This window comes from Stigmatopora argus, chromosome 11, assembly GCF_051989625.1.
Source record: "Stigmatopora argus isolate UIUO_Sarg chromosome 11, RoL_Sarg_1.0, whole genome shotgun sequence".
In the NCBI taxonomy this organism is placed as follows: domain Eukaryota; kingdom Metazoa; phylum Chordata; class Actinopteri; order Syngnathiformes; family Syngnathidae; genus Stigmatopora; species Stigmatopora argus.
The window spans coordinates 11,649,992-11,676,417 of NC_135397.1; the positions used below are offsets into that span (position 1 = coordinate 11,649,992).

The following is a 26,426-nucleotide window of genomic DNA, read 5'->3' on the forward strand; positions in this document are numbered from 1 at the left end:
TCCATGAAGATGACATGTGTGAATTTACTAATGATACTCTAATATACGTATACCAGGATGAAATATGTTTACTAGTTATTTAGCATGTTGTGCATCCCAGCAAGATGTGATGTCACAGGACACGCCATGTTGGGATAGAGGAGGAACAAGAAGGCTGCAGTCTGCCCAGGAATGCTGGCAGAGCAGCCAGGGGCACAGAAAGGGGAGGAGGGGTGCAAGACAGCATGGCACACGTCAACTTTAGACCCCTTTGTTGTATTCCATCTTGCCCCTGTAGGGCATGTCAAGCATCACAGGGACCCGTTTGCCCGGCGAGGGGTGGCCAACCATGTGACAACTCCCCACCTGTGTGACCTTTACTGTGGTTGACTCCCCCGCAGGAGACAATCACCTCAAAATAAACAGGCCTATGGGACTGTGGAGTGTGGACACACAGAGACTCAAAAGAGAGACATATAAAAAAAATTCAGCAAATATAGAAATACGGTGGACAGTCTGATTTCTGACTGATTAAGTCATTTGCTCATCTATTCTCTTTTTCGCCGAAGCACAGCCTTGTTTGTTTTTTTAATTTATCACTTATTTATGTATACTTAGTTATTTGTTGTTTTGTGCACAAAACATATGATGAAATAAGTTAGGAAGCTTCATTTAGAAAAGAAAAGAGTTCTTTACAGCCACCTTGTCCCTTTGTTGATTGAGGAGCTCCAATTAGACAAATGTATTATTTTGAGTGGCATTATGGAGCAATTATTAGTGATATTTATATGTGGAAAAAAGTGTTTTTTCTGTGGCAAAGAAAACAGTCAAATAACCAATTATAGCAAATTAATTCAATAATAATAATTTAAAAAAATGGGATTTAAACAAAGTTGACTTGGATATTATAATGAGATAATAATAATATGGATATGGAACATAAACTATGTATTAAGCATAGAACATAATTTTAAACAAAAATTGTAAACTATCAATGAATTACCCACTTGTTTTAGAAATCGTACTGCTGACTGCCTTAAAAATATATACACATACATACAGTCAATAAATTAAATGCAGTTTGTACCTATCACAATATACCTTCCTAGAGATCCACTGCAACTTTAAGACTGCGTCACATGCGAAAACTACCTACGTCATAACAATCCAATATGGCGATAGCCTCATCGTGACCATATATAACACATGTATAAGGCTAGATTACTAAAAGTGGATTTGGTGTTTTAAATAAGCAGCGGCCATCTTGTGTCAGTAGACTTCTCTTGGTGGCTCTACCTGACTTAAATGTAGTAATTTCCCGACCTAAAATGCTCTTAATCCGCCGAATCTTTGACAAATTTACAAATGGTTTGTAACAGATATAGTGATTTAGGCTGGATTACAAATATATATATAAATACTTTTAAATCGGCAGTATCATAGCTGCATCCCTCACGTTCATGAGAAATAAATGTGTAGAAATTGAGAAATCCAATGCTATTTCAAAGCTAACCATTCATTATCTATACAGTATTTTATGAAAGGTTCTGTTGCAAAATGGCTGATGATGAACGATCTCTGTCATTGTTGACTCACAGCGCCTATCACACATCTAGCCTTGTGTATGTGATATCTGTGCCCGTGGTAACCCAGCTCATGTGTGGTTCCTGATGCAAATAAGTGAGCGAAATATCCACTTTTCTCAAATAAGTACATGAATATAAGTTATTTTTAAAAAACTATTTAATATTTAGCAGCGGAAATCTGAGAGTGACGTTATCAAGACCTTAAATTAATGTTTTGATCGTGTTATGGAGTATCTGATGTATGCCTGTTTTTTACATTTCAGATTTTCGGCTTGAAGTAAGACATACGCTTGTTTCTCCTCTGTTTCATCGTGTCCAATGAATCCAATTATTAGACGGACACTACCTCCGTCCGTGAGGAGCCTTTTGACAGACATCGGTCCGAAGGATAAGTGTGAGAATGAAGATGATGCCTCGTCAGTGTGCAGGGATGGAATACTGCTACCTGGGAGAGGGGCTTCTTCAGTACAAGAGGAATTCATCACAGAATCTGACAGGAAAAACTCAAAATTGTGTATGCTTTGCAACTGCCAACCTGCATCCTACACTTGCCCGCGGTGCAACTTGCATTACTGCGGCGTTGTTTGCTACCGCAGCCCGGATCACTCCTTGTGCTCAGAGGAGTTCTACAAAGAGTCTGTCCTTGAGGAGCTGAAGAACATGGGGGAATCTGACCTGGAGGGCAGGAAAAAAATGCAGGACATTCTTCTCGGGCTAAGACAAAAGGCGCAGGTGACAAATGGAGGAATGAAAAGTGTCTTAACAGAAATTGGGATAGCAGAAGAGAAGTCGGTGGAGGCAATCGAGCTCCTGTCCAGATTGGCTGAACTTCAGGAGTCGGAAGAAGATAACGTGGATGAGATCGAGGACATCATGAGAATACTAGAAGATCTTGGCGGCCAGGAAGCAGATGAGGAGCCTTCAGAAAGTGTGGCCCAACACATGTCCGAGCTTGACCTTGACAAATTGTCAGAAGAAGAGCTATGGGCACTCCTTGACAGCCGGGAGAAGGACAAGTTCACTGCTCTATTGAAAGGGGGAGCGCTTAATGTTTTGATCCCTGTGTGGAAGCCGTGGTGGGAGGACCATGACAAGGAAGAGAGAACGCTAGTGGAGGTGCTGGAGAACGAGGTTCAGAATCCAGACCGAAAAGTCAAAAATACTCAAAGCAGGAATAAAAAAGGCAACTTGAGCATCTCTGCTGTGCCTGTAATATCTGCTAAAATCCCCAAACTTAGCTCGTTGTGTCCAAATCCGTCTCCTTTGGTCTGCTACAGCATAATCAACACTCTATATTGCTATACTTTTACGTTGCAGCTTTTCAACGGTGATGTTGATTCGCTTCTGTTTGAGTTCTGTGACATGATCATCACGTTGTCCGAGGCCCTGAGCTCCTGCAAGGTTTTCAATTCTGTTCAAGAGGCCATTTGCAGTGGAGAGACACTCATCTTAGAAGGAGGATATCTCAGCAAACAAGAATCGCGTGCCACAGACTTGGCAGTGGAAGCTGCCGCTCACATCCTGATGGGTAGAGACAAGGACGATCCTACTGGATATAGCGTGTCTGCCTTGAGTCAGATCCGTTCGGCCCTCTCCCGAGCTAGAACTGCGCTCTCGAAAGAGGGTGAAGAAGGCACCAAGAGGCAAAAATACTTTCAGGCCTTGAAAAAGTGTGAATTCTTTCAAGCCTGGACACTGGATCAGTCGCATCGCTGTCACGAGTTGGCTTTGGAGCTGTGGAATGAGCACAGTCGACGAGAGGGCGAAAGGAAAAGTGTGGAGGAAACTAAGAGGCTAGTTGAGGAACAATTAAAAAATCGAAAAGGGAGAAATAAAATGTTAATCCAAGAAATGAATTAAAACTTGCTATAAAATGTGTAGGAAATAAAGAATACCAATATTCATAACTTTTTGATTTTTTTTTTACGTGGAATAAAGTCAGTCAACACTTTACATTCATGTTGTTCCTTATTTTATTACAATTATTCTTCAATATAATTGTCTTGAGGGCGCCCAGGTGGGTGAATGGTTAGCACGTCAGCCTCACAGTTCTTGGGACCTGGGTTAAAATCCTGGTCGCTCCACCTGTGTGGAGTCTGCACGTTCTTCCTGGGCCTGTGTGGGTTTTCTTTGGGTACTCCGGTTTCCTCCCACATTCAAAAACATGCATGGTAGGCTGGTTGGACACTAAATTGCCCATAGATATGAGTGTACACATGAATGGTTGTTTGTCTTGTCGTGCCTGAAGTCACCTGGGATAGGCTCCACCACCCCCGCACCCCTTGTAAGGATAAATCGGTTCAAAAAATGTATGAATGAATAATTGTCTTGATGTCAATAGTTCATGTCATCATTTTTATGTTTATTATCCTATATTCTCTCCTGGTTATTTCATATGTTTCAATGTATATCCAGGCCATTACCAAATACTTTTTACTTTCATGTTCAGTTTATGAAAAAAAAGAACAATAGAATTACCTAGGTGCACCAATACATTATCATTTGAAACCTTTTGAGTAGTCCACTGCTATGCAATAAATCTTTTTTTTTCTAGGAGGATAAAACCTTAAGTTTGAGTCAGTTTGATTCTTATGTAATAGATTAATTTCTTGAATTTGGGAAATCGTTTTTTCCCTTCAATTGCATATTACATAAAAATGAATCACTTTAGAAGAGAATGTGAAAAAAAACGTCACTAAAATACTTCTTAAATCTCGCGGTACTTTGGTCACGCGGTGCAGAAGTCTCGCTATCCATTCACGCCTGCGACACAGCAAACATGGCCGCGCTCTTGAGATCAGCCCGGTTCCTCAGGTTTTCGCCTTCGGGCTTGCTCCAAATCGCCGGGACAAGGAGAAATGGACCGCCACCCAGTAGGCTGTATGGCGGAAGTCTTGGTGTGTGTAGGACGGGAGTTTTGAGCTCACATAAGCGCCCGATTGTTCAAAACGTCCCCAGGTAAGGGTTAGCTAAGCTCGCCGCCATCCACGCGAGTTAGCCTGATGCGCAAATGTCATTGAGGTTCAATGACAGTCGCAAAAAGAAGCGTGATTTGAGCTTTGTCTTGCAGTCATGTTATTATAATAATAATACCAAGATGAAAGTACTTGTTTGACACTGTCGATCACGCCACTGAATAAAATAAAGATGCAAATGCCCTGTTACACAACCAGGTTAAATAAAACGTGCGCAATATGCTTTTTTTGCAGTAATCAAACATTTACAGACTGAAATCCAAGCCAGTTTAGTTCACTTCAACGATATTATTCTGCTGAATAATGAATGTCAACTAGGTGATGCACAAGTTACTTGTACCTACTGGTAAACTAATTAATTGTCCTGAAGATCGCAACGTTTTACTGTTATAGATAGATTATAATGAATGTCAACTAGGTGATGCACAAGTTACTTGTAACTACTGGTAAAATTATTCATTGTCGTGAAGTGTACCCCATAAATTGCCCATAGTTAGCTGGGATAGGCTCCGCCGGAGCTCCGGCACCCCCGGGATCCTCGTGGGTATAGGCAAAATGAAAGATGAATGAAAAATGTCATTTCTGTTCCAATGAAGGGAAAAACACTAATTTCCCACAGCAACACAGACCTCTTCAGCATTCCAATGTGCTATCACTGTTCCAAAATGTCCAGGATAGGGAATCTAATTGGTTTAGGTTGTTGGAAGTAAACATTTAACAAAATTAATTTTTGGTGTATTTATTGCTTTTCCTTCCCAGTTCTGTGTGGCCACATGCTACAGGATCCGTGCGCAGCTACGCCATCGCCACCATGAAAAATGATGAGCCCAGTATTGCGGTGCGATCCAAACAGGCGGAACAGTTTGACTGGGCCCTGGACAAGCTGGATACTTCAGTGAGAAGGACAGGTCGGATCACTAAGACCCTGCTGCTGCGCATCTTCCACGACATTTGTAGGACGGGTAAGTACGGCATATATACATACCCAAATTTTAAAAACATCAAATACATAGGCAAGCAGAAGTAAGGGTGAAGATTGCATTTTTTCCACTTCTATTGTCTTCTGTTAATGACTTCAGAGGCACTTCATAATTCTCATATAAACTAATGAGAATAAAATACAGGTTCTGGGTTATTACAGGTTGTCCTAGTGGAAACCAGGCCCTTCTCCTGTTGCGGAGCTGTGGCTCTCTGCTCCCAGAAATGGCTCCTGAGGAGCGCTCCGAGCTGGCCCACCGCATCTGGGATAAACTGCAGGAGCTCAGTAAGAGAAACCACATATTGAAAATGTTTAATCAAATTCTGTTTATTGTAATATGCAACTACCTCAGCAACTTTGTAAACATTCAACATCAAATGACTCTTTCAAGTATCACAAATAGGAGGGCTTACCACTGCTATTGACCTGATCTGAATCAATGGCAAAACCTGTTTGTGGTTGTGCAATCAGACGTTACACAATGGGCTACAATATTTGTTTGCTCTGTTTGTTCGTTGTTGTCTTGACTACTTATTTATTATGTATTGATTATTTGTTTGTCTGTTTGTTTATTGTTATTTGTGGAGTTGGTGATGAAGCTTTAAATCTCATTATACTCATATAATGACAATGAAAGCATTAAATTCAATTCAATTGTTGTCCCCAAAGGTGCGCAATATGACGTGAGTCACTACAACGCTTTACTTAAGGTCTACCTGCAAAATGAGTTCAAGTTCTCACCCACCGACTTCCTGTCCAAGATGGAGGCAGCCAGCATACTGCCAAACAGAGTGAGAAAAAGAGAATATAACCAGTGAAGCACATATTGGATTTTTTCATTCTGCCAGTATCTTAAAATTGTGACTATTTTTAGTTTAGTCCATTGAAACTCACACATTTCAATGCATGTGACATTGTTTCAGCTCAGTCGTTTTTCTTCATAGGTTACCTACCAGAGACTTATTGCCGCGTACTGCCAAAATGGAGACATTGAAGGTGCCAGGTGAGCTTTTGAAAGTATTTTCTAATCAATAAAGGGACATGTACAATTTCTTAATGACCAAATTTAGTATTTTACTTGATCACCGGTAATGGCTTTTCACTGGCATTATTTCTAGCACAATTTTGGGTTTCATGAAGAGCAAAGACCTTCCCATCACCGAAGCTGTTTTCAACGCTCTGATAACGGGACACGCACGTGCAGGGTAAGCACTACTAATTTAGAAAATGTATTTATTGAGAATGGTGTGTATTTTAAGTGTTATTATTACTTTGCTTGTTTTTACATAATTAGCTAACAGTGATTCAATAGGCCAAAATGGCTGGGACACATAATTTTTCTTTTGGGATGGGGGTGCAAATATATGCTCATTCTGTTTATTTCTTCTACCTCATCATAAACACATATACTTTGCTTAAACCCATATTTAACACTCCTAGTATGTTGATCTTCTCAGAAACTGCAATCATATTTCAAATTTAGCTTGGTTTATAGTTTAATTATCAAAAATGTCAGAAACAACTATGGTCCTGATTCAACAATTGCCTATTGCATTATTACATTGCTCATAATATTCTCTAATACATTTGTGGATATACAGCAACGTGACATTTCTGGCAACTTTAATTGCAATTTGAATTTGTTTTTGTGTCGTAGTGACATTGATAGTGCAAAGAACATCCTGTCTATCATGCGGGGAACTGGAATCGAGCCTGGTCCAGAAACATTTATAGCTTTGATGAATGGTTATGCTGAGAAGGGAGACATGGACAGTTTGAAGAAGGTTTGAGCTTCATTAAAATGTGCATTAAGTACTCAAATGTTTTTTTTCAAACTAATAAATACTTTTGGACCATGCCAGACCCTGCAGGAGGCGGAGAGCGCTGACTGTAGCCTGATGGACAGAGACATCATGGAGGTGATCTTCACGCTGGCTAGGGCCGGGCATAAGCAGAACATCCCTGAAATGATTGAGCGCTTGAGGCATGAGAGGGGTTACATTCCAGGTGCGTCTGCGTATGCAACAGCCACTTTTTCATCTACTTGTCTGGCAAAAGTCCTGTTAGTTACTGCGGATAAATGGTGGAACAATGCTCTCTTTCTTTGCAGATGCGATGAACTTGTGTCTGAGCCTAATCACTCGGGGTCATGATGACACAGCTTTCCTCATCCTGAAAACCTTTCCCAGCTTGCAGACAGATGACTTCAATGCTGAATCGGCCAACCTAGGAAATTTCTTCCTGAGACACTGCGTCAACACGGACACGGTACCACACAACACTAAGTGAAGAAATTGCTAGATTTTAGGATTTATTCAGTATGTTTTCAAAGAAGGCTCCCATTCTTCTTTCACTCACTATGAGAAAAGATTGTTTTAATCAATAGAGGTTTTATATTAGTTTACCAATATGAATTCAGGACACATGAAAATGTCTCAAGGATAGGTGCTGGGAATTGGGCCAAAAGTTGGCAATTTTTAGCCCAAAAAAGCCTAAATCAAAAGCCAGTTTACAAGACAAATGGGTGAGAGGAGTATGACCTCAAAATATAGGTCGTTTTCCCACGTCAACAGTATTTTCAATAAACTGAACAATTACTAACTAAATTCCCTAAACATTGTATTGATTCATTTTCTGTTTTCACTAGCCTTTGGAGAAGATCACACACTACTGTAAGGAGCTACAGGACGCCAACTTGCACACATCGTCGCTCATTTTTACGCTGTCGTGTGCCTTGGAGGCTAAGAAGATCGGTATGCCACACAACACAGATTATGTTGTCAACAATAATATGACAAAAATGTCTAAGAAAAACTTTGTTTTTGAAGATCTGTCTTTGAACCTGATGAGGAAGCTCAAAGATGAGAATTTACCCGTCAGACCCCACTATTTCTGGCCCTTGCTGACTCAAAACATCAAGGACAAAAATGCAGCCGGTATGCGTACGCACACACATGCACTCTCCCACACACACATTAATGTACAAGGAAGACATTGTTGGAACAATATATTCGACTTTTTAAACAAGTTTGTTTTAAAGAGTTTTCAAACACTCAGTTGGAAACACTTTAAAATACTCACAATAGTGTGTTTAATTCAGTGTAATATAATAAGGCACCAGAAGCACTTCATCCCGCTTTATTTTGATTTGTGTACATTTGTGACATTGCTAAAGTTATTATTTCAAATGAGACTTTTTTCTTCAAATTTTAAAGGTGATTTTAGTATGTCTCAGTTAAAAGGTCACTGACATTTTTTTGTCAAAATACATGAAGGGAAAGACAAAATGCCTTTTTCTTTTACTGTTTATTAGTGAGGGATGTTATCAAATTATTACATGCCAATTTGATTTTGTTTGCCATATTGAAAGCTATCTTGGGGTATATTCACACTAAGAAATTCCATAATTCACTTTGGTCTGCATCTAAATACATTTGACCCTTTTTGGTTTGGTGTGGCTTTTTCATATGGCAATTTTTGCAAGTGTCCCATGACTTGACAAAAAAAAACCACGCATGTGCAATCATTGGACAAAACGATTTGGGGAGGGTGACGTGTTTAAATAAATAAGTAAAAATCACAGAGCTTTGATGCTAACCAAACAACATATCCCAAAATGCCTGTGGCTACAGAAGGCAGTTACGTGCAAAAGGGTGTGATTTCGGAATTGGTTCACACCACGGTGCGGACGAAAACCGAGACTAGCTTTCTGGTGAGATGTTTGCGCTGCTGGTTTGTATTGTATTGTAACACAGCCAACGTGATTGGAAGATAAATAGAAGGGGGTGCATCAGTGCTGCTAATTTGCATTTGTGTTGTCATCTGCATGCACAGGACCTAAGACTACCTTCTTCCTGTTTGCCAGATCTTTGGCACCGTCTTGTGGCATATTAGGGCATTTTTCCGTTGTATTTACCATCTACTCTGAGTTGACATGTAATTTAAACTCTTACTTCTAGTTAAAAGATATTGCTAGGGTTCAACTTTTAGAAGGGAGGTATTGTTTGATTGCATTAGTTATGTAGGTGCTGCTGTGAAACCCTGAAAATGACAAAGATAGGCAGAACCCTGCAAACGAGCTGCCCATATAACCCATCTGAAAAAGCATTTTGTGTTATTTTTGCAATGGAGAGGAAAAGGATTATGAGAGGTATTTTGTAGCAGGAAGAGCTTTTAAAACGAGCGTTTCAGCTCAAATATTAATGCCAACTGGGACGGATTTCACCGGACCGGGGCAACCAAGGGCGAAGAGGTCCGATCCCCGCGTGAGAGCACTTGAGCGAGAGGAGATGAACCAAACACGTGCACTCTCTTGAGGGTTCTGCGAAGAGATCGCAAAGTTGTTAGAGGAGATCTTAACTTTCCAATTCCACTAAAGACTCTTGGCTTTTGAGAAATGTTGAATGTGAATATAGAGTCTCCTTATTCTATTTCACCAGCGCCTATAGGGTGCAGATATGTGACATCAGTCACATAAGCATCTATGTTGCATTTGCATAACTACGTTGATTTTCATTAGTTATTTATTTATTATTTTTTAAAATTGATATTTATTTATTTATTATTTTTCATTAGTTATTTAACCGGGCTAAAAGAAACATTGAGGTCAAACAGAAGGCCATAAACATAACTTACAATGTAGGGAGCAAATCAGTGGCGGGCCATGCATTTCACACACAGCCCTTCAGTAGTGCTACGCGTGAATCAATCCAATTCAATAAGTATTTTATAGCTATAAAACCTTTACTGCAACTACAGCTGCAACACATAAAAATAATCAATAATAACCTCAAAAATTGAAATATTATTTAGGATAATAGACATTTTACTCAATTTTTTTTATTTTTATTTATACACAAAATCCATCCTCCTTTCTTTCCTCAAGAAGATTTCAATTACTCTGTTGTACAGATTACCCGTGCGTTTCAGTTCCATCAATAAGTTTTTTTCTATCGCCATCAAAGCTAATGCTGAATGTCAAGTCTGTTCTCTTGTATTTCTGGCATAAGTGTTGATTCTGTTTCGGGCTGAAAATGTCCGTTCGACAGAAGCAGTGGACAAGGGGATGGTCACTGTCAAACCCACTAAGGTGTACAGCCGCCCCGTGCTCTCACTCAGATTTTTCTGCAGAAGGAAGTCAAGGAGATCAGTGGGAGATTTTCCTGTAAAATCATCCGTGGCATACATTATAATCAGTTCTGTTCTTAGCCGAGGCAGATCAAAAAGTGTACCATGGCTCTGCGGTAAGATGAAGAAGGCTACATGTGGGAAAGTTTTCTGGTATTCCTGAAACTTCTGCGGGGCAAGGAGGGAGAGAAACGTCAGTCTTTCATGTTCTTGGAATCTGGTCCGCGTCTGGCAAATAATATCGTCCAGAATCCTGTCTGTGGAGTTGGTGGTAGTGCGCGCGAGAATCTTGCGCTTGACCTCTTCGTGCGCTTGGAGCACCCGCACTGCGTTCAGTGGCCTCCTAGATTTCCTCATATCGGTGCCTCTCGCGCTCAACTGTCACAAAAATCCTTTACTCCTGCAAGACAAAACTGTACATCCAGTTTGTTGTTCTGTAGTATTGAAAAAAACACGTCTGAATGCTCAAAAATGCAATGGACAGGTGGTAATGTAAATCTGTGTTTCTCTCAGCAATGAGAGAAAGAAGTTCCACATAATTCCCTTTGTTTGGGGATGCAGCGCTTTCATCGTGTCCCCGAAATGAAAGTTTACACAGTCTATCAAACTTTTTAAGATTTCCCTATTTTTCTTTACCTTTTCGTTGTGCCGCTCAGTTTCCCTGCACACTTGCTCGCTGAACTGTAACTCCACCCGGGTTTCCCCAAAAGTTTTGGAGAGCACCGTTGCTTGTAACTGCCCGGCAGTGCTTTGGTTAAACGAGTCAAATTTGCAAATCCAGTGTTGCTCCAAACCACATGTCGATCGGTGGCAAATAACAAGCACTCCCAGCAATACAATTTGCAGTGTTCCTCGGAGCCTGTGAGCCACGGATTAGTAGTTAGCGAACTGAAAGTGGCAGACAAACCCTTTTCCCGGTTGTAACAGGCTTGCTAGCTTTGGAGTTGACCACCCTTTCTTAATGATGTCCATCTGGAAAGTGGCTTTGTCAGCAAATCTGCAACCAAATCCATTTGTTTTCCTCCGCCGGCCATTGTTGGTGAAGTTTGCGAGTTCTGTCTCGCTCACTCTCGCTTTCGTCCGCCTACTCTATCACTAGCCAATCATAGTTTGTGTAAGCGATGGTGTATCTCTACGTGGGAAGGCCTTGGTGTCACCAAATCGAAATCTGATTGGTTAAAGCAACAGTTTTATCGACGCTTGCTTTATGCAGCAGAGCCTGCAGAACTGATTTGTGAAGGCGTTGAGGCAGATTTCTGACCCTGGCAACAAATAATGGCTGAAATGTGATTGGTTAAATGCTTCAATATGAAAACACACATCTGGAAGCAGTGCAACCAGGGGGAAAAGCAATGAAAGGAAGCTAACAGACAATTTGGAATTATTTAATAAGTATTCATGGACAAATAATAATTAACATCAGTCTGTGATTCAGATATTTCTTAGGCCAGCAGAGAAGGCCCTGAAGGCCCTGACGGCAGTTCAAATTATCTGGATGTCTATTTTTGCCAATAAAGGTGAAAGAGTTAAAATAGACAGAGAATGTGTGTCTTTTTGCGGCTTTGCCAGGAAAAAGTGGGAACAGTAAAAGGGGTGATGATAATGACAGGTGAAGCTCATCCCTTACAGATGAAGTATCCTCATTCTTTGAATGTGGGAAACATTGGAGGTGTCTTGATTTTTTTTTTCTTTTGTTCTTTGGGACAGTTTAAATGGTTTGTTCTTCTGGAGAATATTTCCGCTCCTACTTGATGCTTATTTTCTGCCTGCCATGTGTTTTTTGTCCAGGATGAGTTTAAGGGGGTTGTGTGGAGGAGTAGTGGTGGAATCGTCTCAGTGACAGATAGTCGACATTGTCAGAATGCACCACTCGTTAGCGGTCTTGCTGTCAAACAAACGTCATCGGCGGCGGCTTGGCTTTTAAGAGCTTTATTTTTGCCACGCGCTGTCTTTGGTTTTTTTTAGTGATTAATAAATGATGTATTTTGCCGCTGTCAGCTAATTGACAGGGAGGAGGAAGCGCTCACTTCTTCGTAGGATCAACTCTTCTTGTGCGGTCGAGACAGATCGTTGATGTGATGCCTCGGCGCCTAACTTGGCATGACTAAGTCACACGCACGCGTACACGCAGACACACATACTCTGGCTTAACCGCATCTTGAAAAACTCAGGGTCGGCTTCCATTTAGTCAGCCTTGTGTAAAACGGAAGGAGAGAAAGTGGAGAAACTGCTCTTTCACTCAGTTGCTGGTTGGCCTTAACCCTCATGAATGATTCAGCCTCTTCCCCTCTGCCTACTCTCACACACTTCCCGGCTGTGGGAGGTGTGTGTATGTGCAAGGGAGGGTGGTCTTACAGAGGGAGGAAGCGGGGCCGGCGCTTTGCAGGTGATGTGACTGATGCGGAGTGACTTGATTTCATGTAAATGCAAGCGCTCTGAGGGAATTCACTTTGGATTACGCGCCCCACTGTGCACGGCCTATGAAATATTAAGCGCCGTGTCACTTTTTGTCCACAGGTGTCACTAGCGGGCAGAGCAATCCAGGGCTGTGCAGTTGGGAGGGGTGCATTTTGATGAGGTGTGGATTTGGTAGATTTAGCGGAAGCATATGCCGGCTCGCACTGCCCACCTGCCGCCAGCTAGTCATCGCTTGTCAGGACTAGCGACACGGTGCACTTTTTATCACTTCTGACATAGTAGAACATGGGGGGAGAGGGTTTCAGGATACTGAAGAGGAAAAGGGGGATTTCTGTCTCTGTTTTGTCCGGTCTCCACCTGCCTGCATGTACGACCTCACCTTGAACCCTCTTATTCTGTCAATCTTAATTTCCACCTAGCAGTTCCGTCTACTGTAGCTCAAGCATCTGTGTGAAGTAACAAGTTCAACTACTTAGTTACTCTACAACCTGATGTCTTGGTATTTAATGTCAATCCTAGTTGATTAGGGATTATAAGTGTCACGGATAGTATAAACAAACATATAAGAGCTATGGAAAATGTATATTCTTCAGTGGTAGGGAGAACATGAAGTTGCCACGCAGCAAGAGAAGAGCAAGAATTTAAGCCTATAGTAACATTTTGCTGCTTTAATTGATCCACTTTAGCCTTGACCCAAAACTTGTCAAAAACACAGCACTCGGTTTCAGTCTTGTTGTTTACATATCAGCATCTGCTTCTCTGCAAAAGCAAGTACATCTATCTAGCGCCGCACCCAGTGAAACGGGTGAATGGGGCAGATGGTGAGATGGCGTTGGCGTGGCTTAACGGGGTCAAAAGAGGTGAAGTGACAGGTACTCGTGTCCAAGGTTGCGGACATAGACGACCGTTACCAGTTGGCTCCACTCTGCTGCTGCTCTTGTGAATCTGCGTACACTTCTCATCCTTTGACAGTTAACCTGCAGACATGAAGCTGATGATGATATCTTGTGACCGCTGCCTTCCGTAACTCGCTACTTTGATACTTCTCTCCCGGATTTGTGTCAGCCTTCACACTAACCAACCTGGAGAGGCCCCTTCACCACACTTCCCTCCCTCCACTCCACTCCCAGGCCCTTTGTCAAAATTTAAGTTGTTCAGACAAGGCCTAAAGCTGAGAGTGTCACTTGTTTAAGATCTAGATGCTACGTGATATTACAATCAATTTTATGTGCTGTCTTCATCTGCTTTTTAATTTCTTTTGATTATACTGGTCTTGTTCTAGCCAATTCAGTTGGAGATCTCTTGTTGATGCTTCAATAGTTATTTTCTGTCTCATTTTTCTTTCCTGCAAACAAAGGTTTGCTTGCCTGAAATCCCTTTTCACTTGACAAGATTATCAGAAAACAAGTGAAATCGATACCACCACATTTAATCATAGGAGGCGATTAATAGAAATTTAAAGTGAAAGTCCCTGGTTCTTTTCAGTTATATTGTTCACAAAGGAACTATCTATACTCATTGCAGTGTATATTGAATAGTAACGCGCCTTATTTAATACAATGATCTTTAAAATTATGAGCGACGCAAAAAGTTTATAAATATTTCAAATTATGATGAAAAATACCCATATAACTATACCTTTATAAAACGTTATGGTGGTCTTAAGAGTATCCAACTACCTCCTTTTAAAGTGCCTATGATTGGAATGGCTTGTGTGGGCACTCTTACCTTATTCTCCTACCACTCATTCACTTGTTTTCTGTTTTGCTCCTGTGGTGAAATTGATTATGGATTATTCAGCAGGAAGTGCTTCTCTTTCATAAAAAAAAGAGGCGGGAAAGCGATTAGATGAGGGATAAGAATGGATGTGCTGGCGGCTGAATGGTAAGATAGTCCATTGAGAAGTAAAAAGATCACTTGTTTACCTTTTTTTCATGAAAATATGGGGTTGAGAGTGAAGAAGATGGATAGTGAGAGGGCCAGATGAATGAGCGATATGGACCGAGGCGTATAAATGGACTGAGCTAGTTCAGGTAGCCATACCTGCCATAAGGCAGCCGCAGGTTTAATGGTGTATAAAAGCCTGGCACTCATCTATTATTGAGCTAAAGAGCGAGACTGCCAGGTGAGCACATACATCCCAGGAGGATACAGAAACGGACCTCTCACAAATACGGGTGTGCGTGTCCTTGTGTGTGTTGTGAAACCTGAGTGTGGAGCATAAATACACACGACATCTTGAGGTATTCCAACTCAAGCACTTTTAGGCAGTTTGCAGAAGGCCACATGGGAGGGTGGTATGTGCTCTGTGTGGTCATATAGATGGAAGACTATTTTTGTCACAAAACCGCACTTAAAGTGACTACGTATATACGTACATGGTATATTTTTTAGTACTCATTTGACTCATTCGGCCAGGCTTGCAGATGTATGCAAAGTTTTGCGTCTGTTGCTACCTCCATGCAAACGTACACACACATTGACAGATGTGCACACATAGACACATGCCCCCAAGTTTGTTTGCATGGGTGTTTCTTTGTGGCTGGGGCTGTTCCATATGCATGTGGCTGTTTAGGCCTCACTACCCTGGGGCAGGACCTTAGGGCTCTGCGGGCGAACAAGGCAATGGTTACAAGAGTCCACTTTAGGCCAATTGCGTGTCTGTATATTCCACTGTAGTCAAAGCTGGAGCAGTTAACCTCCATGAACTTTTCGTTTGCAAAAAAAGTTTTTAGATAGTTATATGTTTTGTGTATATTTTTTGTCAATAAAGTTTAAGGTTTTATTTATGATTTGAAGGTGTGGTGGAGATTTTGAAGGGCATGCAGGAACTCGATGTCAACCCGGACCTTGACACTATATCCAGCTACATCCATCCAGTCTTTCCTAGTGTTGAAGCAGCTCGACAGGCCCTCAAGGTAATCTTTATGTTTGTATAGACATTGAACACAGTGCACTGTAGTTTTTGTGGGTTTTTACAAGATGTATAAAGACAAGTCAAAGTAACGTATTATTAGTAGGCATTTGGTAGATTAATTATACTGTATGGCTTATTTGAACTATGTAGTGTTTGCTTCCATAATGTATAATCCCTTGCCTGAGTTGCCAGTTTTATTATAAATTTCAACTAGGAGTCACAAATGGATTGAATCAAGCCAACTTTACCTTTTTTCCATAGAACTATTAGTGTTTTTTTCGTCTCCCCAGAGCAAAGTTTTCACTCTTCTTTTTTATCAGCAGCGATCAAGTTAGAAACAGGCATTAAGGAATACTTTAAAAAGTGTGTTTTTATTAGTTCACCATATATTTCACACTAGCCAAAGATTATGCAACAAAGAGGAAAACAAATTTTACTTCTGAAAAAAGTGCGATTTATAGTCCAGAAAATGCGGTAGGTGTATTGAAGTTAGTTTGGATGTGTTTAAAGCATATGGTAAAGGGGAACATGTATTTTAGGTTTTTATGCTCACTTTCCCGCAGATTCTTATATTTTCCTCTTCATAGGTAACTTCATTTAATGTTCCGTTTTTTTTCAGGAGGCAGGCATCTCGCAGGACTCTGAGGGTTTCCTAACCTCGGAGATTCGTTTGATTGCTAATACCGACTTGGCTCAACTCTATACAATGTGTAGGTACACACAAAGATACACATCCTGACACACTTCTACACACTCCAAGCAAGCTTGCCCCGCATCTTAAGCCCCAGTCTTTATGAAAATTGCTGCTACGCCTGCGGGCTAATTGGCCCAATGCTATCTAAAAAGAAAAACATACACACACACACTTTTCGGTGCTCATCAGTCCTTTTAAGAGATTAGTGTGTGTGAATATGTAAAGGCCGAAGGACGGGAGGCGCCTCAGCCAGGCAGAAGTGCGCAAAGTAAAGCGGGCCCAGTTAAATAATGGATAACGCTCCCAGTGTTTGTCTTTTTACTGTATTTTAGTCTGTTGCTCATTTTTGTATTTAGTGTATTTTAAGAATATAATCAATTTTAATTTCAATAGATCCCAACATTTTATCACCCCATCTTGTCATTTTAATCTCTATATGCCTAGTGTCCAATCATTCAGTGCAACCTGTAAAACCTGGCATGGGCAGAAAAAAAATCTCCAATGGGGAAAAAACGAAACAAGGAAAAAAAATCCACTATAAAATTTTCGCCAGCTCAAGACATGTATTACAATCTACATTATTTTGATAAATATTGTAGCAAGTGTAAGAAAAAAAAATGACATGAAGAACAAAATGATTGATTTTATTTGTCAAGAGGTTTTGTCAATAGAGCATGATTGTTCAACTACGTGGATTATCCAGTTATTATTGAGGCTGATCTATACAAATGGACAACAAAGAAGAGTTAAATGTGTATTTGAAAACAAATCAACAGTGCCCATTAAATAAGGCATATACATTTATTCATTCCCCCTCTTTTCCAGTGTCAGACCCATCTCACCCCCCACTGGACCTAGGCGTTTTCCGCATCAGCCTCATCCAAGGCTTCAGAAAGTGAGTCAATTAACCTTGTGTGCGTGTGTGTGTTTTGTGCATTTGTCTACACTATGCATGTTCCTACATCTCCATATTTAGCTTCACAACACCGGTCTAGTGTTTTAGGGAGCCCCATAGCACTCTGGAGGTCGCAGCAGTATGTTTTGCATACAACATGTGTTGCCTATCACACCAACTCGAAGGCTTTGCGTGTGTGTTTATGCATGTACAGTATGTGTGTGTGCGCAGCTGCAGGGAGAAATGCAGCAAACACACACGGCTGCCTCATGCATATGGAGGCTTCAGCCACTGGCCTTCACCCCAAAGCACCGTGGGAGATATGCAAATAAGCAGATGCCCACCGCTGCCCTTAACTCCTTAACATCCCCCTCCTCCCAAATAGCCTGAACCAGTCTAGTGGTCTCCCTTGGTTTCTTTCTAGCATGCATGCAAAGACTCCAAGTTTTAGCCTCAGGACCCCCGTCGGACCTGCAGGCTTCAGTTGAAACTGAGTTTTTAATGAATATTTAGTGTTTTAACACTACATAGTTGCACACAAATAGTGTTCCTGCTCCCTACCCCCGTACTTTTGTGTGCAAACCTGGAGCAAAGTTAGCTAAGTGCTGACTTGTCTGCTGAGACCAAGGCAAAAAAAAATGTGAAGAGGTTCAGCTGATTTTCAACCTGTAAAATCTAAAAGTTGCTGGGAAAATTACTTTAAATACCTTGCAATGTGAGGTACTTTTCCATATAAAGGCTTGTTGCACATTTTCTTACATATTTTCTGGCTAGGGACTACATTTTTTATGGTATTGTAGTTTTTACTTAACATACATAACATGAAACTGCATTTCTCACCAATGTAAAACTCTTCCTCTGGGGTAATTTGTACTAATATTTTCTTTACAAATGAGAACATTTTTTAAACCAAAAACAAGGTGACATGATGGGTAAAAATAACTGTTAATGTGGAATATACAGTGGTAACTTGACTAGTTACCACTGTATTAATATGTTCATGTGTATAAAGCTATACATTGTGTATATTTTTTAATATTTGGCAGTCATTTTGAAATTTGATTTTTTTTCCCTCACCTACTCACGTGCATACTCACCCGTGCACTTTATGAACCTCCTTGACAGGGTCATAATTGGGCTTGTCACATGGGAAGTGTGTGTGTTTTTATGTGTGCGTACCATTGTGATGTGGGACCTGTCAAAGACAAGGTCAAGGGATAATTTAATCATTAAAGACCTCTTCTTCTCCCCTCTCCGATTTGCTGACAGTACCAGAGATGTCACGTGTTGTCATCATTTAGCTTGTGTGTGACTTTGTGTCTTTTGTGATTTCCTGTGGTTTTGTACCACCGTCTCATCTCTCTTTTCCTGTGTTGGAGGGCGTCAAGTCTTGTCTCCCAGTCACGTGTCGTGTTTTATGCCATGCTTGTCACTTTTGTTGCTATAGCAACATGCCTGCATTGTTGGGTGATTTGAGAGTGCAGTGCAGTCAGCAAAAGGAGTCAATTAACTCATTGCTTTTTAAAAAGTTGGGTCGTTTGACTAAAAATGTTTGAGAATTTCATACAATTAACATAGTTTACCAAGGTCAGATGTTTGGAATTTTGTGAGGATGGTGGTGACATCACTGATTGGAATGGATCTTTTTTCCAAGAGTATTCATGTCATGTCATTTACTGTGTTGTGGGTTGATAAAGTAAACTATGTGGTGTGTGTCTGTCATGCATGTGTGGAATTGTATCTTATGCCTTGTCCTCTACTGCCCCCTACTGTAGGTCTGATGACGTGGAGACTATGGTGAAGGTAAGTGCCAAATGTCCTAATTTTTTTCCTGGTGTGATTAAATACACACATAAGCTACCCGGCTGTGAGGAAATTAAGAAAAAGAAAAAGTTCCAAAATTAAACCTCATTGAAGCGTTGCAAGGAAAGATTACAATAGCCAGCTATCATTTTACCGGCTGCTGCCTGCTTTAACTAGATATATTTAGTGAGAATATTCGACATGACAATGGCCATCTGCTGCTTTTTCTTGAATTATTCACATCACAGCGAACATGCAAATGATTAAATGCCAGCTGGAAAACAAAAGGTATGAATGGAACAAATGGTTATTAATAGTTGAGCACTGTCTGGTTCAATGGTTCTGTCCTTTCTCTTTTTGTTCTCTCTCCATTTCCTACTTGTCAGGTCCCTTCCACATTGAATGAATGGTGTAGATTAGAGTAGTGTATAATAAACTCTCCTTTTATTCAGCAAAACAGTTCCAGAATTATATGCCATAAAGTTCGACCATACAGCACTAAACAAGACTGATAAAAAATAAATGATGTATGGCTAGAAAAAAAATCAGATTCCCAACTTTATAAAAATAAATATATATGAATTGATTTGTTACAGTGCATATCAACCCAACCCATAGCTATGAGTGAGATCTAACAGCTATTTATGTGTTATGGCAGATAACTGAGCTTTTGTATGAGGACAATCGCTTCACTAAAGCCAACACCAAGCTTGCGGGTAAGTTTTTGTCATTCTGCATTCAAGGTTAAAGCGTCAGCCTCTTTTTACTCTAATTTGAAAGACATGAATAGCCTATATATGCATGTTTCCAGTCTCTATGGCACTAGAATGCTGACTGTGCCTCTGCTCGCCAGGAAACCTTGTATGTTTATTTTCAGGTGTGTGTGCGCGCTTTGGCTAGAGAGTAAACAAAAAAAGTCCTACTTCTCCATTTGCAAAAATGGAGCCTGACTGCTGACAGTGCTGAGTGGCAAAAGTGTGTGTGAGCAGTGTGTAAAGAGCGTAAAATGTCTGCGGTAAGACGTGCGTTTTGAGGTGTTAATGTCGCTCTGTGTCAGCGTGTGTGTCTTTGTATGTCCCAGTGCTGAAACTGGTGTGTCTGCTGGTGCTAGCGATGGAGATTGTTATCCGTGTCACATCCCGTTAGACAACATCTGCGAGCCCCACTCTGTGTGTGTCTTGATGTTAGGCACGGTTGTCACCGCCAGCCGTTGCACACTCGCTTACACTTCGGCCCCAAAGCAGCCTCTGTCAGCAGGACGGAAACACACAGAAACATCGCATAAACACACAAATAGATGCACTGACTGACGTGGTGGCAAATGAAATCTATTCCCAGTGCCCCTTTCTCACTGTGTCTGTATGTGTGTTTTCACATCTAGATACGGTCTCCTACTTCCTTTACAATCTGATCGAGAGCATGGCTGAGAGCGATGTTCAAACGCAGGAAGACAAACTACGCAATTACTTCAACAGGCTGAAGGCACAGGTATACATATCTGATTTGAATCCTGTATTAATCCACATATATGGGAGCTGAGGAAAAAAACAGCAAGATCTGTAGATTTGAAAGATTCTGTGGAGTTTCACTTCATTAAAGTGCAGCCTAGTTTGAATTTCCCAATCGATTTTACTGCTTAGTTTTTCTTTTTGAATGGTCTTTCTTGTCGGCCATCCCAAGAGCACTTAAATTCAACTTTTAATATCCATCCTCATTTATGTACTAGTAATTCAAATGCAAGCTCCGTGACAGCCTCTAATTGGCAATCTCCGCCTGATATAAATTAAGACTGTGATGAACTTACCTCTTTCTTACATATGGCTTCATTATTTTCAGTTCTTTGACACTCCAATATGCATGGAAAATTAACAGGTTCATAGCTTGGAATGCTTTCATATAATCAATTGTATCATTTGTATTTTACAGAATATATTCATCTCTGCAAATATCTACAAAGGCATAAGAAACCTGCTGGTATCTTGCCACGTTCCGGAGCTTATCAAGGTGCAAACATGTCAAAAACTTGAAAGAAGATACTCTGTGTGTTTGTTTAAATTTACAGCAGTTCCTATGTGTCTTAACGTTAACATTTTGTGAGATGCCAAGTTTTTCAGACTTTTTCATCCATTACATACAGTCAATATGCAAATGTACACATTTTTATGACTTACTTCAATAATACTTAATACTGCGTGTAGTTGTAGATTAAATAGCAACACTGGTGGTCACTGAAACATGCATGAGTCCACGAGTTGTCAAGTGATTGAATTTAATTTTATTTGTTCCACTCTGCGTTAATGTGCGGACACTTTAAAGGGAGCGACGTATAGCCTGTAAATCTAAGCAAATAAATAAAAACAATACACATTGAAAGAACTTTATTACATTTTTCTGATGTTTAATAGGTGAAAAAGAGTTCGAGTAAAGCCAGTATTTGCTGGCAGAGGCCTTATTTAGTCAATTATAAAAGTAAAATTTTATAAAATGGCAAATAACATTGGAGAGTTTAAATTTAAAATGGTAAATATTCAAATTTCATCCAGTCAGCCACCTATTAATGACAATATCTATTTTTCAGAGGAAAGCATAAAATGACCAACTTCACGAGCTTGACAAAAGACAATTTAGACATTTTCAATGCAAATTATTTTTGCAAAACTATACAATTACTTAAATGTTTTGGAAAAAATAAGGCAATGTCACCTCTAATATCACATCTGTTGTGCATTTGTCAATATATGAGGTTAAGGATTGTCAAGAATGATTATCAATAATTGCCAGTTTTTCTTCACGAAATTGGCCTTTTTTGAATGTTTAGTGTCAAGCTGCTAATGCTCACTCCACCCCATAAACTGCATTGCCAATAATGAACACTGATTCTGCTATCATGATGAGTAGACCTGTCACTAAAGGTGACAGAACTCCAAAACACTTCATGGTAACTTCACCGTTGACTCTACTTATTTAACTTCTCTTTGTTTCAGGATGTCATTGCATTGGTGGACCCAAACGAGCAGTTGTCAAACGGCCCTTTTTCAACAATACCCCGTTCAACTGTAAGTGAGGAAAATACTGTTTTGCTTTTTACTATCCTCTACTTTGAGTTAATCTTTACCTTTTGCTCACCATTTAGGGACTCGAGGGTAAACTGACATTTCTGGAGGCTAAGTTGGCTGACCTAAAAGCAGAAAACAAACCTCTGTCATCAACATTGAAGCAAATCATCCTAGCCCTTGCAGATGAGGAGGTCCTATATATTTCTATTACTATTTGATTAAATTCTAGCATAATTAAAGAAGCAAGCAGGTAATTGCTTCTCCAAGCATGTATATATTACTTTGCCTATTAATTATCTTTTGAACAACCTTTTCCCTTTTTCCTACATGATAAGCATGCTAGGATTTTGAGTTTCTGCTGTATTTTCATTGGTTGGCCTAGTCTCTTAAAAGTTTTCAACTATTTTCAGAACCTGGAGCGCGCCCTTGAGCTGAAGCAGCAACACGAGGACGAGATGACCGCTGGGGCCTACGCTATCCTCATCAACCTGTGTTGCCGTCACAACAATGTAGAGGAGGCGCTCAACCTGAAGAGGGAGATGTGAGTGGAACAGGATGCACTCGCATTGACGCAGATTGCTTTACATGCGCTGCAACCTGTAGGACGCCATTAAATTTTAACTTGACTTGTATTAGGAGAGGCGTTAATGCAAGAGCCTGTTCGTTCTTTTGGCTGCGTCGAACACAAGAGACACTCATGTTGCTTTTAGACATCACCTTCTCCCAGCATCTGACTACAATCAAATGAGTTGCCTCACTGTTAGTCAAATAAATAGTATTATATTAATCCACTATGTCTTTTTGTCACTGTTTCTACAGGAATCGTCAGGACTCATCAGTGGGGCTGGATGCCAGTAAATATATTGCACTTGTCAAGGTGCTCGCCAAGGATGGCCGAGTGGAAGGTAAGCAGTTGTCAACATGATGCAAGGGTATCATTCATTATGTCAGGAAGAACAAGGATTCTCAACTAAAGCGACCAATTTTTTTCTCCCAATTTTATACTGCTAAAGGTTTTGGCTCGCATTTGGATGCGCACAGCAAACCCTTTAACAATTTTTGGAGGTTTAGATTTTTCTTTTTAACAAAATGTGAATGGAAAATGTTTTCCCCCCCAAAAGATCCCTTTTGATTCACGATATCAATAGTTTTGCTTTCTTACAACTGTTTTTTCTCGTTACTTTGCAGATTTCTTTAGTCTCATTAGTTCTCTAGTATTTATAAATTGATAAAAGTAGTAGTCAGCTAAGTGATCAAATTGATGTTTATGTGTATAAATACATACACTGGATACATTTTTGCATTTGAAAAGATTTTAGCATGAAAGTAATTTATTTGGGCAATTTTAAGGTACTTTTAAGATATAAAAAGGATAAAAAATGGGAGAGTGCTAACTCAAAGTAACCATATTGCGCTCTTTCACAATTGATTTGATGAGGTGAAATGTTTGATGTACCTTTTAAAAAAAAAACTACACTCATAGTTTAATTGATGGCTAATGATAAGACCAGATTTTTTACAGACTCCGTCAAAGAATTTGGAAAAAATGTTGATAATTGTGTGTGTGTTTTATAGCATGTGTGTTCTTGTGTTTGGGTTACCAGTTCGTCTACCTTTCTCAAAGCATATTAGATGTCCATTTTCACAATACTACGGTGGATTTCCTTTAGTCTGTCGAGGAGCCAATTACCATAAGTGTTACCGTTTTTTTGTTTTTGCACTCTATGACAGCCACATTTTTCCCGTGCTTTTTCTTTCTCCTGTCCTCCCCTTGGGCTGGCTGTCGACATCCCCAGATACATATAGGCATGCATATGTGCACGCACCCCTGCATCAGTGAGAAATGAGAGGGGGAAAATTACAGGACTGTGTGTATTTTTCTGGAATTATTGAAATCCGCCTTGATGCTCATGGCAGATCATGTCCACCGAAGTGCCTGAGCAGTAGACCACCCCCCCTCCACACACACACACGTGTGCATTTGCATGTGAATTCAAGCAAAAAGCATTTGTTGGGCACGACAGTTGGTGTGTCCGTCTGTGTGTACCGGCTTGCGCGTAGGCAGTGCTAAAGCGTTCCCCATTAGCCAGAGTGCATGCACTGGGCGAGAAGCTTGTCACCCACATTAGCACACTTGGCTAACCTTGATGTTAGCCTGTCCCCCCCCGCCCAGGCGCTGGTGATCCGTGCGGCTCACAGCACACACACCAGCCCCCAGAAAACAATGCTGACTGGCCTCGCGGATTTTTATGTTTGTCTTTATTTACTTTTTTCGTTGTTTTAATTTGCTTCAGTTGTGCCTATAAACCTACTTTTTTAAACTTGATTTTTCTTTATCTAATTAATTATGTCTGTTGCTCAATTGCCATGCCTGTTTTGGCCCTTTAATCTTCATCTGTCTTTACATCTGTCCTCACATCTGCTAATAGTCTTGGTCTGTCCTTTGTACTGAAAATCACATTTCATCGTATATTTCAAATCATGATTCATACGAAAGATTTAGTCTGATTTCTTGTCACACCGTGACAAAAAATACCTCTTTTTGTATAGTGCATAGTGTAAATTTAGGGTTTTCAAGTGTAAGAATTCAATTTTAAAATGGACCCTTAAAGGGAATAAACTACCTACATTCCAAAAATACTGAGAGAGACTCTGGTGAAAGCTTGTAAAAGCATAAATAATGAAGAATGTAAATGTTTGAAAACTTCAAACTTACATTGGGTTCATTGCAAGCAAATAATTTGTAATTAATATTTTCACGATTTTAGTTTGGCCAAGTCAATTGCTGGACTTAAAACTTATAGCGCAGTGATTATTATTAACCCATGGGGTGCAAATGCCATTTATAGGGCCCCCGAATTACAATTGCAATTCTGTAAATGTGGATCCAAGGGCTGTAAGCAGTTCATTGTTACGATCCAGCGGCTCCTTTTTAAGCACCCAATTAACGTTTGTGCAATCTGTGAATGTATGAAAGGTTTTGCTTGAGCTTAAAATTAATTGCAAGTCAGCGATCAACTAAAATGGATACATTTTATAATTACAAAACATACCGTGGATATTAACCATAGACTGTTTTCATTTTACACCCCCCCCCCCCCCCATTGTTTAATAGTTTTTAACATGGATTTCATGTAGTTATTGAACATAAATCAAAGTCAGCATAAACCATGCATCTTTTTAAAATAACTGCCGAAGTCATTTTCCCCCTCATCTTTCAGAAAACATACACTAAACATTGTATATATGACATTTATTTATTGTTGTACATTAAGGGTATAATTGCATGATCTAGTCAAGTTTGATGTGAGATTTTTCCAAAGATGGCCCATATCACAAGGATAATTAAATCACAAAAAAAAACCTGACTGAAAAATTTACTGATATATTTAATTACTCTAGTAATGTTAATATATTTGAATGGGCTGGGTGAACTTTGTACTGGAAAATTTGGGCCACTGCTTGCTGTCAAAAGAGGTGGAGTAACCATATTTTCCCCAAAACAAAAACTAACTCAAAGAGACTGGGGTAGATGCCTGAAAAACCCTGAAATATAATAAGGAACCTCCCATACACACACACATGCGCGCACACACTGTAACTATCTCGACCTCTTTTTAAATATACCTCTCCATCACCAATTGTCTCTTTGACCTGCCCTTGGCTACTGTTACATCTGTCTTTTCTGCAAGATGCTGTGAGTAGGTGCTCTTTGTATGTTTTCACCTGCAGCCGAGTCATGAAACATTAGATGAACCACTGGGGTGTGTGATGTTTGTTTGCCTCACTTGTCCTCTTTCTTGTCTCTCGATGTTTGCTTTCCCGTGTGTGTGTGTGTGTGTGTTTGTGAGAGAGGTCTGGCTCGCTGAGCTGGCCTCGATGCTTGGCTGAGCTGATGGATATGCATACTGGCTAAACGAACGGGTAAAAGCAGTGATGGATGCTGGGAGGTGTAAGGTAGTTTGAATGGCAGCACAACCACTCCATTTGGGCAGAT

The 26,426-nt window shown here is 40.3% G+C and overlaps 2 protein-coding genes across 2 annotated transcripts in view; both read left to right on the forward strand.

Moving 5' to 3' along the window:
- Positions 1–1,519: 1,519 nt before the first annotated feature.
- On the forward strand, positions 1,520–3,480 carry znhit2 (zinc finger, HIT-type containing 2). The gene is made up of 2 exons (XM_077613207.1): positions 1,520–1,659; positions 1,829–3,480. The coding sequence occupies exon 2, from the start codon at positions 1,884–1,886 to the stop codon at positions 3,423–3,425; it is 1,542 nt and encodes a 513-aa protein (XP_077469333.1). The 5' UTR covers positions 1,520–1,659; positions 1,829–1,883; the 3' UTR covers positions 3,426–3,480.
- Positions 3,481–4,308: 828 nt separating this feature from the next.
- Positions 4,309–26,426, forward strand: part of lrpprc (leucine-rich pentatricopeptide repeat containing) — a 49,489-nt gene continuing 27,371 nt past the window's right edge. Inside the window, exons 1-22 of the mRNA XM_077614090.1 lie at positions 4,309–4,523; positions 5,300–5,502; positions 5,682–5,804; positions 6,189–6,310; positions 6,464–6,522; positions 6,638–6,724; positions 7,177–7,303; positions 7,382–7,526; positions 7,630–7,787; positions 8,167–8,272; positions 8,348–8,455; positions 15,864–15,982; positions 16,601–16,691; positions 17,501–17,570; positions 19,346–19,373; positions 20,032–20,089; positions 20,755–20,861; positions 21,300–21,377; positions 22,358–22,429; positions 22,507–22,620; positions 22,840–22,970; positions 23,249–23,334. Coding sequence (XP_077470216.1) covers positions 4,345–4,523; positions 5,300–5,502; positions 5,682–5,804; positions 6,189–6,310; positions 6,464–6,522; positions 6,638–6,724; positions 7,177–7,303; positions 7,382–7,526; positions 7,630–7,787; positions 8,167–8,272; positions 8,348–8,455; positions 15,864–15,982; positions 16,601–16,691; positions 17,501–17,570; positions 19,346–19,373; positions 20,032–20,089; positions 20,755–20,861; positions 21,300–21,377; positions 22,358–22,429; positions 22,507–22,620; positions 22,840–22,970; positions 23,249–23,334 — 2,371 coding nt within the window. The 5' untranslated portion in view covers positions 4,309–4,344. The remainder of the gene's footprint in view (positions 4,524–5,299; positions 5,503–5,681; positions 5,805–6,188; positions 6,311–6,463; positions 6,523–6,637; positions 6,725–7,176; positions 7,304–7,381; positions 7,527–7,629; positions 7,788–8,166; positions 8,273–8,347; positions 8,456–15,863; positions 15,983–16,600; positions 16,692–17,500; positions 17,571–19,345; positions 19,374–20,031; positions 20,090–20,754; positions 20,862–21,299; positions 21,378–22,357; positions 22,430–22,506; positions 22,621–22,839; positions 22,971–23,248; positions 23,335–26,426) is intronic.